Source organism: Conger conger, chromosome 1, assembly GCF_963514075.1.
Source record: "Conger conger chromosome 1, fConCon1.1, whole genome shotgun sequence".
NCBI lineage: Eukaryota > Metazoa > Chordata > Actinopteri > Anguilliformes > Congridae > Conger > Conger conger.
The window spans coordinates 68554950-68575928 of NC_083760.1; the positions used below are offsets into that span (position 1 = coordinate 68554950).

The window sequence follows — 20979 nt, forward strand, 5'->3', positions numbered from 1 at the left end:
TGAATCTCTCAGCCACATCTACGTGGTTTTATGCATTTAGTTGCTACCACATGATTGGTTGATTAAATATTTGCATTACCAAGCTGGTGTCCAGGTCTGGTGGTTAAGGTAAATGACTGGGACAGGCAAGGTTGGTGGTTTGAATCCCAGTGTAGCCACAATAAGATCCGCACAGCCGTTGGGCCCTTGAGCAAGGCCCTTAAACCTGCATTGCTCCACAGGAGGATTGTCTCCTGCTTAGTCTAATCAACTGTATGTCGCTCTGGATAAGAGCGTCTGCCAAATGCCAATAATGTAATGTAATAATGTAAATGATTAATGATATTATCTGTGATTCCATTCTAATTGGGCAGTACTACCCAACTCCACGCACCCACACTGAATGAATTACTCTCCAGGAACCAATGTCTTTTTCAGAGCCTCACAGGAGACAATACGATTTACTTTTCATTTCAAATCTTTTCAAATGTAGGTCGCGAGTGTACATGCTCTGGTGCCAAATAATCCCCATACTCATGAATGGCAGCCTCTGTGAATTGGCTTCATGCACCATTGAGCCGCTCCCATAGGGATCCATGGGACGGTTAAGCGAAAGCGGTCTCCAGGTCTTATGTATATCAATCAGGGGATCGAGAGGGACCAATTAATTTTTTATTCTGAGCTGTACAGAAAATATGATTGTCTTCCTATTCACCACTTCACGTTTAGGTACCCAGTGTGCATGCTCTGAGCCAAATATGGCCGCCTCCATGAACTGGCTTCCTGCTCCATTCACGCTCCGACACGACTCCATGGAACCAGTAAGTGGACACCATCCCCAATTATTATAAATCTCAATGATCACAATAGAGAGATGCTAGGAAGCCAGGAAGGATGGCAGAATGCTTTGAAGAGAAGCCCTGGGAAGTATGTGAACAATGTTGCTTGTGAGCAAACACACTTGATGTACATGTAGCACACAAAAAAAATCAAGTGCTTCACTTTGTCAGGCAGGTCCTATTTAAGTGATTTCTTGATTGAGAACAGGTGTGGCAGTAATCAGGCCTGGGTGTGGCTAGAGAAATTGAACTCAGGTTTGATAAACCACAGTTAAGTTATGTTTTAACAGGAGGGGCAATCACTTTTTCACACAGGGCCATGTAGGTTTGGATTTTTTTTCTCCCTTAATAAAAACCTTCATTTAAAAACTGCATTTTGTGTTTACTTGTGTTGTCTTTGACTAATATTTAAATTTGTTTGATGATCTGAACCATTTAAGTGTGACAAACATGCAAACAAATAAGAAATCAGGAAGGGGGCAAACACTTTTTCACACCACTGTAAATACTACGTACTACGTACTCACCTGAACAGTCCTTGTTTCTTTGGTTTCGGGGCAGGTTCAACAGATAAGGCCTCCTCAATGGGTTTCTCATTGTCGATGAAAGCCAGGTTTGTATAGGCCTCAGGGAACACCTCTGGGAACAGGCAAAATTCCCATGTGTGGTGAAACTAGATTGCGTATACGTGCAATTTCCCATGTAACATGTTTACAGTGCCCTCCAGAATTATTGCCACCCTCAATTAATATGAACAAAAATTCTGGATAAAATTCACCTGATTAATAATTGTTTTCCCTGTTCTATTCTACCAGTACAATTGCTGAGAGGAAGAAATTCTGAACAAAGTCTTCTCCTTTAAGGTTTGATGAGGTTAGAGAACACATAACACAGGATCTAAGGGAATTCCTCCATGCAGAATCTATCCAGAAGACATGGACTTCACTTCTGGACTCTTCTGTAACTCACCCCAATTGGATCTTGGTCAGAGGACTATGATGGCCACTGCAATAGCGTGATCCTGTGGTCAGTTTACCATTTTAGGAGAAAATTGGTCAACTGAACAGAAATGCTTAAGGATCCTTTGAAGCAGTATCTTGCAGAAAATCCAGCCACAACCCCGTTTCAACCTCCAGGCAGAGGCAGCCAGATATTTGTTAAAATCTCCTGTTACTTGACAATTCTGGAGGGCACTGTATAAAATGTTATTTATAACATCAGCCATTTAAAATATTTTAGGACAAGTGGCACATACCTTGCGGAGGGACTGTTAGCTGATCGACTGCTGTTTCTTTCATAGTGATTCCGTTGCGTAGATTTACCAAATTCCCTAAATCAATTTCCACTCACTCCTGTTAAGTTTAATTGAACGCACTGGTTGGAATCAAGGCTACGAAACCCAAAAATGTTATTATATATAATTATATATACACATGAAAATCTAAAAGATAACTATGTAGGAACACCTTTTTGAAACTGGCATTACCAGTGTGTCGACTAATCAAAACAATTGGCAAGCTAACAATGATAGAGACACACTGGTTAGACAAACGCATGGTCTAAATGTGAAGTATACCATAGGCTACTAATAGACTAGGCTACAAGATTCCTTGTTGAAATTTCTTCATTTTCCCCCACACATGGTAAACAAAGCTTTTCTGCCAATGATTGATTATGTTTTAAATGCATGAATCTGCTTCAGCTCTGCAGGTTATTTACCATGGTGCCTGACAGCTCTAGTTCACCAGTTTAGCTCACCTTTTTAACTGGATCACAAGCTCCTATAACTTGCGTTCAAAAAGTTTGCCGTATTCATTTTTTTACAATGCCTGGCACAGAATTGGAAAAAAATGTATTTTATTTATTATTCCCCATGGTCCTGGAACCAGCGCCAGAAGGATTTTATTTATTTATTTTAACTTGTTTTACTTGAATTTAATAATCTGTGGTTTTCACAGAATTTTATAATCTGTGAATTTAATAATTTCTGTATGCATTTTATGTACTGCTTGCATCTCTGGGCCAGGGCTCCCTTGAAAATGAGATCTGGTTAAATAAAGAATAATAAATAAATAATACACCTAACCAACTACTCAGTAGGCCCTTATAAAATTAATCAAATATGGATATGTTTAATAAAATAACGTCCAAAGAGCCCCAATCGATCATAAAAATTACAAATTCAGAAGCCTATAAAATTCGTTCGATACACACTGATCTATACACACATTAAATCCTCATATATGCAGCACATATGCACGTATATAACACTTACGTTCCTTCCTCAAGATCCTTGCATAGAATTCAGGTAGCATAGGCTCTGGGTTTTTTCTTTAAATACCCATCAAACGACAAGGTCCCAGTCGACGTTATAGGCTGGACATCTTCTGCGTCACGTGCGCATCTGCATTGTGTACATCGTATTATATGTGCCATGAAATATGTAGGCTCAGTTTCGTGTATTATTGTAAAGTAAATCTCGCTAATCTTTAAGTCAGTCCAAACGTAATAATACTTAATATTGCGTTCAAGCACTATCCAACTTTTGTTTGTGTGTGTGTGTGTGTGTGTGTGTGTGTGTGTGTGTGTGTGTGTGTGTATGTGTGTGTTCTTCTTTAAAGAACATTAAAGGGGCATTGTCTATACGCGGCAACTGCATTACATTTGAAACTAGTCTATGCGTTTAATATCTGTTGTAATATTTTATGCTTCTGTCTCACTTCGCGCGTTCCTTGCTTTACTCGGATTTTTCTGCCATGTAGCCTTACTGTAAGCGTTCGTGTACATTGGAAGCGTTAATTTGTTTGAACAAATGAGCTGACTGAGACATGATTAAGACCAATATCTCTATCACCAATCGCGCTTGCTTTTTATAGCCTATACCTAGATCTGTATTTTTATGTTCATGTGACATTGTCTTGTGTCATTTCTGTTGACTGGGCTTTAATGGAGTCATGCACATCTTCCAAGCAAACTAACAAGATATATAAAAAAAAATGTGTATATATATATATATATATATATATATATATATATATATATATATATATATATATATATATATATACACATTTTTTTTTATATATCTTGTTAGTTAGTTTAGTATACATATACATATACACATATACATATACATATACACACACACAAGATATCAAAAGTTTAAGAACAAGCCTATGTTTGAATGCACTCAGGTACAGTAAAATACATGGAATGGCCCTTCCCAGGTCAACCCCAAATTACTTTGGCTCAGCCAAAAATTTGGTGACGTGCCTGCACTAGAGGGACAGCTCAGAATCCAGAAATAGCCTATACCAGACCGTTTGCGACGTCACTGCGCCCCAAAACCCAGTGCCGAACAGCGGGATCTCATTCTCACAATGCATTATTTAGTAGGCTTATTATAACAATGCATTGTCATAAGAACAACTATCTGCTGTACGCATGTAAAAGCACATTCCTTCAGAACCAGAAAAACAACAAACATCACCATAAATATCCCTTTGAAAGCCATTTCTTCAGAACAAGAAAAACAACAAACCTCAACGAGAAAACCTGTTTCAAAAAGAGAAAGAGAAATTAACATCAATACAGGTCTAAATGAATGACAAAAACACAGATAAATGTTGATACAAAAAAAAAACCCCACTAAGCAACAAGATTCAGTTCGATCAGTACACATTCGCTGCACTTGATCTGATCAACAGTATTCAAATATTGCGTTGTCTGGGTTGCGCAAAACATAAAAACAAAGTTCAATACAACAAACAAAAAGTCTGTAATTACAGTAATTCACGCCGTTCCAGCACAAATACCACAATTTAATTAAACATTAATAAATAAAAAATTCACACACAATCTTAACTTTCAAATATCAGCCTGAAATTTAGTAGGCCTACGAGTAGTATGCTAGTATGCCGTTTCGAATACAGCCTATTATGTACAAAACTCATGAAAATCGACCAATCCACTAAATGGCGGAAAGGAACTAAAGCATGCGAAAAAACCCCAAATATGTGTCTTTGTGTTCAGAGAATGTCCCCGTTTTATATAATTTAAAATATATTTTTTAATACTGAAAGGGTTGTTCATAAAAATGATGATGTAATCCGGTGCCTCCAAGATACCTTTTTTCGTAATGAGGAGCAGAATCAAGTTAGTCCCATCTTTCTAGGACAGGCTTCAATGTTGAGTATTTAATTTACCCTTATACTGCCACCAAGTGGCCAATCAATGCAATTTAAATACAGCACGTAGCCAGTCATCAGAGTTTTCATCAGTCCATACAGTCTAGTTATTAGCTTGGTCTCTCAGGAAACGAGGGCAGCTTCGTTTTCATTGTATACATGCGGCTAATTGTAACGTCTTTCATTCATCACATAAACTATAGACCAATATATTTATCTATAACTATATGCCAATATATCAGTCACATATTTTAATCAAACTGCCAGCCAAACTTACCAAGTGCTACTGAGTGATTAAGAACTTCGGCGGCTTGAGTTAAGTCAACCTTTTTGGAGCACGATCACAAATGTGCTTAGAATGTTGTTAACTGAACACTGTAATGCGGTTGTTACAATAACTACTAGTGATTTAGAATACCGACTGCGAAAAAAAAGAACAACTCTTTAAAGGGTAAAGGTCAAAGCCATTCCCACAGAGGCTAGATGGGGATGCCTAGCGAGTAAATGTATTGCTTTTTTGGTTTCTGAATTAATTGTTATTCTGACTTTACATGTATATATTCAAATGTTTGCATTACTGATTATTTGTTGTTTTGATTTGGCCTCTTTAATAATCACCTTTATTTGTTTTCTTTGCTTTTGTCATTTTCGTGTGTTTGCCTTACCTGTTCTTTTTTTCGGTAAATGGTATGTTCCAAGCAGAGTAGTTGAAACCCATCTATTTAAGGATCTCAGCTGCGCCTGATTGTGGACAAATTGGGCTGACAGGAAGCCTGCTTGCTATTAAATCAGTAAATAAATGTGTTTTGTTTGGGAATGTCTTATTCACATAGCAAATTTGTTAATGCCTATATTGATCTGTTTTTTTTTTTTTTAAAGAAGAATGTTTTTAATTGCAAAAGAAAATTTGACACCAATAAATATACAAATTTAACTCCGCATTCATCCTTTTTTTCCTGTCTTCCTTCCCAGATAAAATCAAAATATATGCCGTATCCGTCATCTCCTGACGCAGAAAGCCACCCAGCTCCTAGTCCAGGCGCTTGTCATTTCCCGCCTGGATTACTGCAACTCCCTCCTAGCCGGTCTCCCAGCTTGTGCCATTAAGCCCTTCCAGCTGGTCCAGAATGCTGCAGCCCGCCTGATCACCAGTCAACTGTTCCGCATTGGCCTCCACTGGCTTCCTATCGCCACATACATCCGATTCAAAGCCCTAGTGTTGGCATTTCAGGCTGCTAAGGGGACTGCCCCACCTTACATACAATCCTTAATCACTCCCTACTCCCCAGCTAGACCATTCCGTTCTGCCAGCTCTGGTCCCCTTATGGTTCCCTCACTACGAGCACCTGGCGGTCGAGCTGCACATTCACGCCTGTTTTCCGTTCTGGTTCTTCAGTGGTGGAATGGCTTGCCTACCACTGTCAGGACAGCAGAATCCCTCCCCCTATTTGAACGCAGACTAAAAACACATTTCCCCCGCCCCCCTTTCTGATATCTCTATCCCTCTTGTCTAACCCCCCCCCCCCAAAAAAAAGAATAAATTGCACTTATGACTATGTTTAGAACAACACTTCATGTGTATTTTACTAGTTATGGATGTGATGCTTTAACATGTGGAAGTCGCTTTGGATTAAAACAAACATTTTTTGGAAATGAGGTTAAAGGCATACTCAGAAGCTTTATTATACAATGCAGTCAGTCAGTATTTGGAGAGTGACATATTTTTTGTACTCCAGCAAACAAACAGTTGAAATAAAACAATCACTATGTGGTAAATGTAACTTAAAGACTACTTTAATTTGAGGGATTATTGGGTGAACCAAAGAAGTGTCAATGCCAGTAAAGTAGGCCATTATTAGGCTGAAAAATCAGAATAAACCAAAACATTAGGTGTGTCAAAACCAACTGTTTGGTAGATTATTAAGAAGGAAGAATGCACTGGTGAGCTCAGCAATGGTAGACTACGGAAGATCATGTAGTGGATGACACAAGAATCCTTCAAATTGTGAATAAAACTGTTTTCTTCCTTTGTAACTGTTTAACAGATCAACAACACTCTGCAGGATGTAGGTGTAGATGTGTCGAAGATTACCATCAAGACTGCATTAACCTCAGAGGGTTCACCACAAGATACAAACACCTGGCAAGCCTGTGTTATGCAAGGAAGATCAACCTGTACCTGTGATGGAAAGAGGAAAATGTGGAGAAAAAAGGAACAGCTCATGATACAAAGCCATGGTGCAGGTAGTGTTATGGCTTAGGCATTTATGGCTGCCACTGGAACTGGCTCACTTGTGTTCATTGGTGATGTCACTGCTGACAGCAGCAGGATGATTGCCAAAGTACACAGAAACATCTTCTTTTTTTTATTTATTTGACCTTTATTTATACAGGGAAGTCCCTTGAGAGCAAGCTCTCATTTTCAAGGGTGCCCTGTTTACAAAAAACATATATAAAAGATACAGGTTGCAACAGACAAGATAAGAGCAGACAAAAAACAAGTTATAAAAAACAGATAATAAGTGATAAGACACTAAAAATCAGGTAAAACACGAGCAGTTCTCAGTCATGGTACCCACGAGGAGCACTCTAAAAGAGTATAGAGAAACAAAATGATCCAATTTTAGAGTGTCCTGGAGCCTATTCCACTTGTCCGGAGCATAGTGAGAAAAAGCACATATTCCGTCCTCACGCGCGGAATGAGCAATCTGATGTGTGACTGCGAGCGTGTTCGGCAACTCATACGAGTTGTGAATGAGGAGCGAGGATAAATACGATGGAAGTTTACCAATTAGAGCTTTATAGATGAATAGAAGCGAATGTAGCTCTCTTCGTGCAGTTAGGGACGACCAACCCAATTTTTCGTACAAAACACATCGGTGAGTAAGAAAACCATCACCGTTACAAAGCGCAGGGCACTATGATACACAGCGTCAAGCAGCTTCAAAATGGCAGGAGAAGTATGCATATACACAATATCACCATAATCAAAAACAGACATAATTTGGGACTGAACAATGGATTTCCTGGTTTGAAGAGAAAAACAGGATTTATTCCTGTACAGAAAGCCAATTTTAACCCTCAGCTTCTTTATGAGATGTTCAATATGTGTGCGAAAAGAGAGCTTGGTATCCAGCCAAATACCCAGATATTTAAATGAGTCGACACAATCAATTAGTTCTCCCTGCAGAGAGTGAAGAGAAAGGCTATTGTTAACAATTGACGATCGAGAGAAAAACATCCATTTAGTTTTGTTTGAGTTTAAGACTAATTTGAGATCAAGCAGAGATCGTTGGAATGTGTCGAAGGCTGACTGCAGGCTTGCAGCTGCCTGAGCTGGGGTGGGACCAAAGCAGTAAATTATTGTATCATGTTTGCGCAGACCCAAGCAAATGCATCAAAGTTGATTGAACCTGGTGTGTCTCTGCTATTGTCATTGAAATATGGATTTTCTCCCACCGAAGTACACTCTAAGAAGAGATGCATCATTTTTAACACGTTGTGTAGAATTTTAACACATAGTGTGCTCAGGGACAACAGACAGAATGTTTTCACAAGCTGCTCTGAGTTGGGTAGGCTGATGATTTTAGATGGCTTCAAAGAGCCTACATAAAGACGTCTTAAACTCGGGAGTAAGTGGGCACAAATTAATATGCTGTTTCTGAATTAATTTGTTAGTAAAAAATGCGCATAGCTAGCCTACCTTCATGCACAGTTAATAGTGGTTTAGAAATCGTTAGGTGAATAGCGCCGCTGCATAACGGTACTCATTTCTAAAGCAAATGTAATAATTTCAGTACGATTGATACGCATCAGCAGGCTATTATTACGTCAAGTTGATGAGCTACCACCGTATTTTATTGATGGAAAACCGTCCAGAGGAATCTTAAATCGCTACAAAGTTATAGCGATACAGGCACTAATTCGCTACAAAATGTAATGGAAAAGAGGCTAGTGATTCTGAAAAGTTCTGCATGGAGGAAAGATTAAGAAATACCACAAAATGTGTTCTCTAACCTTTTCACGAATTATAGTACAAGACGAATGGCTGTCATTGTTTGCACAAAGTATTGCACAGTAATTTTGAAACCTGTTTTTTTGGAGAAATATTTTTGTTATTTAAAAGATAGAAGACTTTGTTTGATTCTGTTGAATAATTAATAAAGTGTGGTGTATTTGTGTTAAGAGCCAATGAGGATATGGTGTACTGTTTGATTATTGAGTTTCTAGGAAGGTTGTATTATTCCCTCTTGTGATTGGTTGACTAGAGTGTGATGTAAAATTAATGTCAGTGGTGATATGAATGCCGGACGAGAGACATGTAAATGGTAATAAAGTAGTTACAATAAAGTAAAGTTGAGTAATAAGTAAACTTGGTTTGGAGTCATCGGATATATTGAACCTGCAAACAAAAGACAGTACAATGGCGACGAGGATGGGATCGTTTTTTGGGTTCAATTCCTAAAATGAATCGATGACCAACCGGGCTAGCTAGCTAGTTGAAGCAGCAGCTAAATGAGAGCTAGCTAACGCCACGTGTCGACAACGACAAGACCAGCATGGCGGTGTTCAGCACGGAGTCCGGCTTATGCTTTGATGAAGCTATCGAGAGCTTCGAGGCATATGAGGAACGGCTTATACCGTTTTTGGAGGCCAATGAAATAGAAAATGACCGAAAGAGAGCGGTTTTTCTGGCAGTCGTGGGTCCAAAAACGTTTGCCTTGCTAAAAGACCTGCTAGCACCAAATAAACCGGGTGAGGCTACACTAAATGAGCTGATGAAAGCACTACGTGACTTTTATGCTCCGAAACGAATGTGCTCAGTGAGAGATATATTTTTCGTACCAGAAAACAGCTAGTAGGAGAGTCGTTGGCCGAATATATTGCCACTCTAAAAGGACTGGCGGCTACATGTGAGTTTGGGGCTACGCTAGAGGAGCAACTACGGGACCAACTCGTTTATGGTGTTGCTAATAAGGATCTAAGAGGAAAGTTTTTGAGTGCAGCATATGGCGACCCATTAACATGGGCAAAGATATTGGACATTGTCAACAACTTTGAGTGCACTTCCCGGAGTATGTTGAAGTTCCAGCAACCACAGGCCCAAATGAGGACAGATCAGGTGACGGCGAGATCAGAGGCGCAGCGACTGGGGCCATCAAGAGGCAAACAACAGCAGAGGACGTCGGACCACCAGAGGGGGGAGCCAAAGCCCTGCTATCGCTGTTTGGGGACCGGGCATACGCCACAGACATGCCGGTACAAGGAGTTCCAGTGCAGAGGCTGCCAGCGGATGGGCCATCTGGAGCGGGCTTGCAGAATGAAACAACCAGCTGGGGGGGGGGGGGGGGGGACACGCCACCAGTGGAAAGCAACGCTTCCAAACAGCGCACTCTACACAGGAGAAGGGGACGCGCTACCTTGCAACAGAGCATGAAGAAAAAAACTGCTGCAGTCTACAGCGACTAGCGAACAGCCACCACAGTCAGGGGAGCAGAAACGGTCAGAAAAAGACTTTGGACTGTTCTCTATATCGAGGGATGATTGTGAGTACGTAAAACCATACAATGTAATGGTCAGAGTAAATGGGGAAAAGCTAAAGATGGAAGTAGACAGCGGGGCAGCTATGTCTATTATATCAAAAAGGGTGTATCTAAAAAGGTTAAAAAGGTTTCAATTATGTCCATCCAAAGTAATATTGAAGGATTACTCTGGAAAAAGTATCCAGGTGCTAGGTGAAATGGAAGTAAAAGTCAAATGTCGGGACCAAGTCCTAAAGTCCTAGTGTCAGAAGGGGGGGGAACTACTCTTATGGGAAGAAATTGGATCCGGTACCTAACACTGGATTGGTCAAAAATAAACCATGTGTCATGTCCAGTAGAGCAGCTTTGTGAAAAGTATGCTGAGGTGTTCAGTGACAAGTTGGGCCTGGTAAAAGGGGTCCGAGCAAACGTCCGGGTAGCAGAGAATGCCGTGCCAAAGTTTTGTAAGGCTAGATCTGTGCCTTACGCACTCCGAGAGGCAGTAGACAAGCACCTGGTAGAGCTGGAAGAGCAGGGGGTTATAACACCAATAGACTATAGTGAGTGGGCATCCCCTATAGTATGTCTGCCCAAGAAAACAGGAAAAGTCAGAATATGTGGGGATTACAAAGTGGGTGTTAACGAGTGGGTAGATGTGGATCTCACCATAAATACACAGAAAGGCCTGGGTCACAGGATAGATGAGGAAGGCATACATCCAGTGCAGGACAAGACAGAGGCCATAGAAAAGGCGCCGGTGCCAAAGAATGTAACAGAACTGAGGGCATACTTAGCTTTGCTGACCTGCTATGGAAAATTCATTGAGAACCTCTCCACACTCATCAAACCTATGACAGAACTCCTGCAGAAGGAAAGACAGTGGGTATGGACAGAACAGTGTCAAGAGGCGTTTGAAAGAACAAAGTCTCAGCTGTCTTCGTCCACAGTGTTAGTACACTATGACTCACAGCTGCCAGTCATCCGGGTCTCCTTATGGGGTGGGGGCGGTCATTTCACATCTCATGCCTAACGGTAGTGAGAGGCCCATAGCATATGCTTCCCGCACGCTCACAAAAACAGAGGGCAACTATGCGCAAATTGAAAAGGAGGCGCTGGGACTCATTTTTGGGGTAATGAAGTTCCACGATTACCTTTACGGTCGCAATTTCCTACTTGTCACAGACCATAAGCCTCTGGTGAAGATATTAGGGCCCTAGACAGGGGTACCAGCACTAGCAGCAGCGAGACTACAGCGGTGGTCTTTGATACTAGTGGCTTACCAGTACGACATAAGGTACAAATCTGCCCAGCAGCATGGCAATGCAGATGCCTTATCTAGGCTCCCTCTACAAGTGAAAGGCCCAGAAAGTAGCCTGGATTACAGGGTGTCATTCATTGATGTCATGCCCGTCACAGCTAAGGATATAGCTAGAGAGACAGCCAGTGATCAGATCCTAGAAAAAGTGAAGCACTTCATCCTTACAGGGTGGCCTAACCATGTCACAGACACAGATCTCAAGCCTGGTACAACAACTCCCTGGTAGTCACTGATGCATATTCACGCTGGCCAGAGGTAAAGTGTATGGCAAGCACTACAGCCACAGCTACTGTTGAAGCAGTCGGGGATGTTTGCAGCCTACGGGCTGGTGGAGGAGCTAGTGTCTGACAACGGACCTCAGCTGGTCTCAAAAGAGTTTGAGACTTTCTTAGAACAGAATGGGGTAACACACATCAAGTCAGCTCCATACCATCCAGCTTCAAATGGGGCAGCAGAGAGACTAGTGCAAAATCTGAAGCAGTCTCTAGGGAAACAAAAAGGTTTGGGGAGGTCTTTACAGCATGAGGTGGACAATTTCCTGTTTGTGTATAGGAACACACCTCATGCAACAACAGGTAAAACTCCTGATGAGTTGTTTCTAAAACGACAAGTGCGCACAAGGTGGTCACTAGTGAAGCCCAGCTTCTCAACAGATATGCAAGAGAGACAGGAGGGTAAAGTGAACAAGGGTACAGGGAAGCGCCTGCGCTCCTTTCGGGTAGGACAAGCAGTGCTTGTTAGAGATTACCGGGGAGGAGAGAGGGAGAAATGGGTACCAGGGAAAGTAATAAAGTTACTGAGCTCTGTAACTTACCTTGTCGAAACAAATGAGAATGTGTGTAAGAAACATGTGAACCAGATGATGGAAAATCACACAATGGACAGTACACAGCCTGAGATGTCAGAGTGGGACATTTCAGAATGGGACTTGGACATTGAGCAGGGGAAAAACATGCAACCGGAGCAACATGGACTTGAGACTGAAAACACAGAGATCAGAGTGAGGCCCGAGAGACAAAGAAGGCCTCCAGCCCGATATGTTCTGTAATGGGTTAAATCCTGTAAACCTTAAAATGGTACACAAAGAAAAGAGAGCACTCATGTGGTGGTTATGAAGTTAAGTTGTAACCGGATTTATTTTGTTCATTTTGAAGTAAGTGAAAATAAGAGATGTTGACTTATTGTGAAAAATGACTTTCAAGTTACTGGGGAGGAGTGTGATGTATTTGTGTTAAGAGCCAATGAGGATATGGTATACTGTTTGATTATTGAGTTTCTAGGAAGGTTGTATTATTCCCTCTTGTGATTGGTTGACTAGAGTGTGATGTAAACTTAATGTCAGTGGTGATATGAATGCCGGACGAGAGACATTTAAATGGTAATAAAGTAGTTACAATAAAGTAAAGTTGAGTAATAAGTAAACTTGGTTTGGAGTCATCGGATATATTGAACCTGCAAACAAAAGACAGTACATAAAGCACACTACACATTGTAAATTAAATGTATGTCATTAACTATGAATTCTTAATTTAAAGTATTTTTTGTGTATATTTATCAATGGTGCCAATAATACTGCAGCTACCTGAAAGAAATACATTCTATGAAATCCCAATTGCTTGGTGAAAGCAATTAATTCCATGCTCTGCTGCTCTGCTGACCCTGAACACAGTATCTCAATGATATGTGGGTGTTTTGAAAACCGGGCACTGTCCAGTGTTCAGAAATTGTACCCCTTATATCAAAATTAAATCCCTTTTGCTTGATGAAAACATCATACAGTGGGCTCCACCCTAAATTAAGATACATTCATAATACAGAATTTTGGTGGGTTTAATCAGATAGATGGCCAATGGGATTAACAAGAAGAAGCGACACATTGGTTTTTTTCAAAACTTTCTCTTATTCCTCCTATATGTTTCGGAAAACATTTGAGGCAAGAAATAAGCAATACACTTGCTGAATCTTGTTTCATATTTTGTGCAATGCCTAGTTTGAACGTTTGATCCGATTTATGCGAGACACAAAATCATATTCACTACCACAATCAAAATGAAAAATGTTTAACAGAGGCATACCAGTTTCTTTTGCTTTTAGGTTGAGAGTTTTTTAGGTGTGTTTGTGTGAAATAATGAGTCAAAAAATATATAAGAATTATATTAGCTTGCACTCCCAATGATACTCCCAATGTGAACATTTGATAGCAAAAGGTTAAAGGTAAAACTAAATAAAGGACAGAATTTACATTTATTGTACCATTGTGTTTTATTAAGAATACTCTAATATTCATAGATCTCAAGATACCATTTACAGAAAGTAACAAATTAAACAGGTGCATTTGATGTCTTACGATCATACTTTTCTTCTTCATGACTACGATAATGCCCTAAGCTTGCAATTTAATACTGTTTTCAAAATTATGAATCTTGTTTTCTTGATAATGGGTATGTCTAAGTCAATTCAACACACTTTTGGACTGCATTTAATTAGACTGGGCATGAAACTGAAATTATACTCATCTTGGATTCCACATTTGGGAGATATTGGCTAACAAAATTTGCACTAATTAGCATGACTCCATGAATTTGACTTGGCCCATCTCCATTACTATAAGTCCTAGAGAAATGGATTTTCCATCACTATATAGGTCTTCATCAGCTCTAACTTTTACATGAAAGGTAACAGAGTGGAGTGATTATAATTTTTAAATCTGTTTTAAAATTGATTCATTCACCAAAGTTAGGTTTTAATTTCACCATCTCTAGAAAATTTGGTCTTGGATATTTGAGGCATAGCTGAGATATCATTACTTATCTGAAGTAGAATCACATGGTTTATATCACTAATTAATTACAATGTTGCTATACTGTGTAGCACACCACAGCAATTGTTTTCATTATTTAGAACAGGGACAAATCTGGACCTCAAATCTAAATCCAGCCATGGTTTTCTTTGCTACCGGGTAATTCACTGAACAATAAGCGTTGCTGATTGGCCAGTCTGTCTTCACATCTGACTCCCTGTTAAGGGAGGGTGGAAAAGCAGCAGTTCTGGACCATGATCTGATCTCTGATTTAGAAGATTAAGTTGAACAAACCCCCCCACCAAAAACACAACATGGGAATCACAATGTCATCGAAAAATATGATATACTCATTTTGATTGCACTGACACCAACCTAAAGCTTTATTGGTTATGCATCCGTCTAACAGTGAAACAAAAATGGAAAACCAGACATAAAATGACAACAGAAAATATTTTTATTGTACTGATAGTGTTTTAACAGTAATTAAATGGAGCAATTAATGGAGATCAAAGTCATGGAGTCACAATAATAAGTACAAACTTCATTAGCCCATATCTCCCAGATGATCTGTGGCCAGTGTAATTTTGGTTATAGGGGTTTCTTATTAGCCAAATCATCATGTGAAATGTAATTCAAATCTTTGACAATATGGTCCAAAAGTGTGTTGGAATTCACTGACCGTAATATCATATTTAGATGAAACTACATGGTAAACATGGAGATTACACATTTTGCTAAATATGAGAAGCAATTAGCTCTGTGTAGTTAAAATGTTTACAACCCAAGAACTTAAATAACTCAAAGTACACATTAATATACATCTGAACTCGAAACATTAACACAAAGCCTTTCAATAAATACATATATTAGTGTTACAACAAAACATGAACAGCAGCTAATGTAAACAAATGTTAACATTGATTTCATAAGACAAACATAAGGGGCGGGTACTCCAATGACTGAATACATATACATATACACACACACAAGATATCAAAAGTTTAAGAACAAGCCTATGTTTGAATGCACTCAGGTACAGTAAAATACATGGAATGGCCCTTCCCAGGTCAACCCCAAATTACTTTGGCTCAGCCAAAAATTTGGTGACGTGCCTGCACTAGAGGGACAGCTCAGAATCCAGAAATAGCCTATACCAGACCGTTTGCGACGTCACTGCGCCCCAAAACCCAGTGCCGAACAGCGGGATCTCATTCTCACAATGCATTATTTAGTAGGCTTATTATAACAATGCATTGTCATAAGAACAACTATCTGCTGTACGCATGTAAAAGCACATTCCTTCAGAACCAGAAAAACAACAAACATCACCATAAATATCCCTTTGAAAGCCATTTCTTCAGAACAAGAAAAACAACAAACCTCAACGAGAAAACCTGTTTCAAAAAGAGAAAGAGAAATTAACATCAATACAGGTCTAAATGAATGACAAAAACACAGATAAATGTTGATACAAAAAAAAAACCCCACTAAGCAACAAGATTCAGTTCGATCAGTACACATTCGCTGCACTTGATCTGATCAACAGTATTCAAATATTGCGTTGTCTGGGTTGCGCAAAACATAAAAACAAAGTTCAATACAACAAACAAAAAGTCTGTAATTACAGTAATTCACGCCGTTCCAGCACAAATACCACAATTTAATTAAACATTAATAAATAAAAAATTCACACACAATCTTAACTTTCAAATATCAGCCTGAAATTTAGTAGGCCTACGAGTAGTATGCTAGTATGCCGTTTCGAATACAGCCTATTATGTACAAAACTCATGAAAATCGACCAATCCACTAAATGGCGGAAAGGAACTAAAGCATGCGAAAAAACCCCAAATATGTGTCTTTGTGTTCAGAGAATGTCCCCGTTTTATATAATTTAAAATATATTTTTTAATACTGAAAGGGTTGTTCATAAAAATGATGATGTAATCCGGTGCCTCCAAGATACCTTTTTTCGTAATGAGGAGCAGAATCAAGTTAGTCCCATCTTTCTAGGACAGGCTTCAATGTTGAGTATTTAATTTACCCTTATACTGCCACCAAGTGGCCAATCAATGCAATTTAAATACAGCACGTAGCCAGTCATCAGAGTTTTCATCAGTCCATACAGTCTAGTTATTAGCTTGGTCTCTCAGGAAACGAGGGCAGCTTCGTTTTCATTGTATACATGCGGCTAATTGTAACGTCTTTCATTCATCACATAAACTATAGACCAATATATTTATCTATAACTATATGCCAATATATCAGTCACATATTTTAATCAAACTGCCAGCCAAACTTACCAAGTGCTACTGAGTGATTAAGAACTTCGGCGGCTTGAGTTAAGTCAACCTTTTTGGAGCACGATCACAAATGTGCTTAGAATGTTGTTAACTGAACACTGTAATGCGGTTGTTACAATAACTACTAGTGATTTAGAATACCGACTGCGAAAAAAAAGAACAACTCTTTAAAGGGTAAAGGTCAAAGCCATTCCCACAGAGGCTAGATGGGGATGCCTAGCGAGTAAATGTATTGCTTTTTTGGTTTCTGAATTAATTGTTATTCTGACTTTACATGTATATATTCAAATGTTTGCATTACTGATTATTTGTTGTTTTGATTTGGCCTCTTTAATAATCACCTTTATTTGTTTTCTTTGCTTTTGTCATTTTCGTGTGTTTGCCTTACCTGTTCTTTTTTTCGGTAAATGGTATGTTCCAAGCAGAGTAGTTGAAACCCATCTATTTAAGGATCTCAGCTGCGCCTGATTGTGGACAAATTGGGCTGACAGGAAGCCTGCTTGCTATTAAATCAGTAAATAAATGTGTTTTGTTTGGGAATGTCTTATTCACATAGCAAATTTGTTAATGCCTATATTGATCTGTTTTTTTTTTTTTTAAAGAAGAATGTTTTTAATTGCAAAAGAAAATTTGACACCAATAAATATACAAATTTAACTCCGCATTCATCCTTTTTTTCCTGTCTTCCTTCCCAGATAAAATCAAAATATATGCCGTATCCGTCATCTCCTGACGCAGAAAGCCACCCAGCTCCTAGTCCAGGCGCTTGTCATTTCCCGCCTGGATTACTGCAACTCCCTCCTAGCCGGTCTCCCAGCTTGTGCCATTAAGCCCTTCCAGCTGGTCCAGAATGCTGCAGCCCGCCTGATCACCAGTCAACTGTTCCGCATTGGCCTCCACTGGCTTCCTATCGCCACATACATCCGATTCAAAGCCCTAGTGTTGGCATTTCAGGCTGCTAAGGGGACTGCCCCACCTTACATACAATCCTTAATCACTCCCTACTCCCCAGCTAGACCATTCCGTTCTGCCAGCTCTGGTCCCCTTATGGTTCCCTCACTACGAGCACCTGGCGGTCGAGCTGCACATTCACGCCTGTTTTCCGTTCTGGTTCTTCAGTGGTGGAATGACTTGCCTACCACTGTCAGGACAGCAGAATCCCTCCCCCTATTTGAACGCAGACTAAAAACACATTTCCCCCGCCCCCCTTTCTGATATCTCTATCCCTCTTGTCTAACCCCCCCCCCCCCAAAAAAAAAGAATAAATTGCACTTATGACTATGTTTAGAACAACACTTCATGTGTATTTTACTAGTTATGGATGTGATGCTTTAACATGTGGAAGTCGCTTTGGATTAAAACAAACATTTTTTGGAAATGAGGTTAAAGGCATACTCAGAAGCTTTATTATACAATGCAGTCAGTCAGTATTTGGAGAGTGACATATTTTTTGTACTCCAGCAAACAAACAGTTGAAATAAAACAATCACTATGTGGTAAATGTAACTTAAAGACTACTTTAATTTGAGGGATTATTGGGTGAACCAAAGAAGTGTCAATGCCAGTAAAGTAGGCCATTATTAGGCTGAAAAATCAGAATAAACCAAAACATTAGGTGTGTCAAAACCAACTGTTTGGTAGATTATTAAGAAGGAAGAATGCACTGGTGAGCTCAGCAATGGTAGACTACGGAAGATCATGTAGTGGATGACACAAGAATCCTTCAAATTGTGAATAAAACTGTTTTCTTCCTTTGTAACTGTTTAACAGATCAACAACACTCTGCAGGATGTAGGTGTAGATGTGTCGAAGATTACCATCAAGACTGCATTAACCTCAGAGGGTTCACCACAAGATACAAACACCTGGCAAGCCTGTGTTATGCAAGGAAGATCAACCTGTACCTGTGATGGAAAGAGGAAAATGTGGAGAAAAAAGGAACAGCTCATGATACAAAGCCATGGTGCAGGTAGTGTTATGGCTTAGGCATTTATGGCTGCCACTGGAACTGGCTCACTTGTGTTCATTGGTGATGTCACTGCTGACAGCAGCAGGATGATTGCCAAAGTACACAGAAACATCTTCTTTTTTTTTTTTATTTGACCTTTATTTATACAGGGAAGTCCCTTGAGAGCAAGCTCTCATTTTCAAGGGTGCCCTGTTTACAAAAAACATATATAAAAGATACAGGTTGCAACAGACAAGATAAGAGCAGACAAAAAACAAGTTATAAAAAACAGATAATAAGTGATAAGACACTAAAAATCAGGTAAAACACGAGCAGTTCTCAGTCATGGTACCCACGAGGAGCACTCTAAAAGAGTCTAGAGAAACAAAATGATCCAATTTTAGAGTGTCCTGGAGCCTATTCCACTTGTCCGGAGCATAGTGAGAAAAAGCACATATTCCGTCCTCACGCGCGGAATGAGCAATCTGATGTGTGACTGCGAGCGTGTTCGGCAACTCATACGAGTTGTGAATGAGGAGCGAGGATAAATACGATGGAAGTTTACCAATTAGAGCTTTATAGATGAATAGAAGCGAATGTAGCTCTCTTCGTGCAGTTAGGGACGACCAACCCAATTTTTCGTACAAAACACATCGGTGAGTAAGAAAACCATCACCGTTACAAAGCGCAGGGCACTATGATACACAGCGTCAAGCAGCTTCAAAATGGCAGGAGAAGTATGCATATACACAATATCACCATAATCAAAAACAGACATAATTTGGGACTGAACAATGGATTTCCTGGTTTGAAGAGAAAAACAGGATTTATTCCTGTAAAGAAAGCCAATTTTAACCCTCAGCTTCTTTATGAGATGTTCAATATGTGTGCGAAAAGAGAGCTTGGTATCCAGCCAAATACCCAGATATTTAAATGAGTCGACACAATCAATTAGTTCTCCCTGCAGAGAGTGAAGAGAAAGGCTATTGTTAACAATTGACGATCGAGAGAAAAACATCCATTTAGTTTTGTTTGAGTTTAAGACTAATTTGAGATCAAGCAGAGATCGTTGGAATGTGTCGAAGGCTGACTGCAGGCTTGCAGCTGCCTGAGCTGGGGTGGGACCAAAGCAGTAAATTATTGTATCATGTTTGCGCAGACCCAAGCAAATGCATCAAAGTTGATTGAACCTGGTGTGTCTCTGCTATTGTCATTGAAATATGGATTTTCTCCCACCGAAGTACACTCTAAGAAGAGATGCATCATTTTTAACACGTTGTGTAGAATTTTAACACATAGTGTGCTCAGGGACAACAGACAGAATGTTTTCACAAGCTGCTCTGAGTTGGGTAGGCTGATGATTTTAGATGGCTTCAAAGAGCCTACATAAAGACGTCTTAAACTCGGGAGTAAGTGGGCACAAATTAATATGCTGTTTCTGAATTAATTTGTTAGTAAAAAATGCGCATAGCTAGCCTACCTTCATGCACAGTTAATAGTGGTTTAGAAATCGTTAGGTGAATAGCGCCGCTGCATAACGGTACTCATTTCTAAAGCAAATGTAATAATTTCAGTACGATTGATACGCATCAGCAGGCTATTATTACGTCAAGTTGATGAGCTACCACCGTATTTTATTGATGGAAAACCGTCCAGAGGAATCTTAAATCGCTACAAAGTTATAGCGATACAGGCACTAATTCGCTACAAAATGTAATGGAAAAGAGGCTAGTGATTCTGAAAAGTTCTGCATGGAGGAAAGATTAAGAAATACCACAAAATGTGTTCTCTAACCTTTTCACGAATTATAGTACAAGACGAATGGCTGTCATTGTTTGCACAAAGTATTGCACAGTAATTTTGAAACCTGTTTTTTTGGAGAAATATTTTTGTTATTTAAAAGATAGAAGACTTTGTTTGATTCTGTTGAATAATTAATAAAGTGTGGTGTATTTGTGTTAAGAGCCAATGAGGATATGGTGTACTGTTTGATTATTGAGTTTCTAGGAAGGTTGTATTATTCCCTCTTGTGATTGGTTGACTAGAGTGTGATGTAAAATTAATGTCAGTGGTGATATGA

The 20979-nt window shown here is 39.6% G+C and overlaps 1 protein-coding gene across 6 annotated transcripts in view; it reads right to left on the reverse strand.

Moving 5' to 3' along the window:
• abcb5 (ATP-binding cassette, sub-family B (MDR/TAP), member 5) overlaps positions 1 to 5421 on the reverse strand; it is a 28092-nt gene extending 22671 nt beyond the window's left edge. For 4 of the 6 annotated variants that reach the window (XR_009708440.1, XM_061237174.1, XM_061237173.1 and 1 more), the window contains exons 1-5: positions 5283 to 5421; positions 4360 to 4373; positions 3094 to 3222; positions 2074 to 2170; positions 1346 to 1457 (exon numbers count right to left, since the gene is read on the reverse strand). Coding sequence is in view for 5 of the 6 variants with exons in the window: in XM_061237174.1 (XP_061093158.1) it covers positions 1346 to 1457; positions 2074 to 2116 (155 nt within the window). In the remaining variant the exon portion in view is untranslated. Of the gene's footprint in view, positions 1 to 1345; positions 1458 to 2073; positions 2171 to 3093; positions 3223 to 4359; positions 4374 to 4945; positions 4998 to 5282 lie in introns of those variants that run through there. The other 2 variants (XM_061237171.1, XM_061237169.1) reach the window with 2 other exon arrangements.
• Positions 5422 to 20979: the final 15558 nt, after the last annotated feature.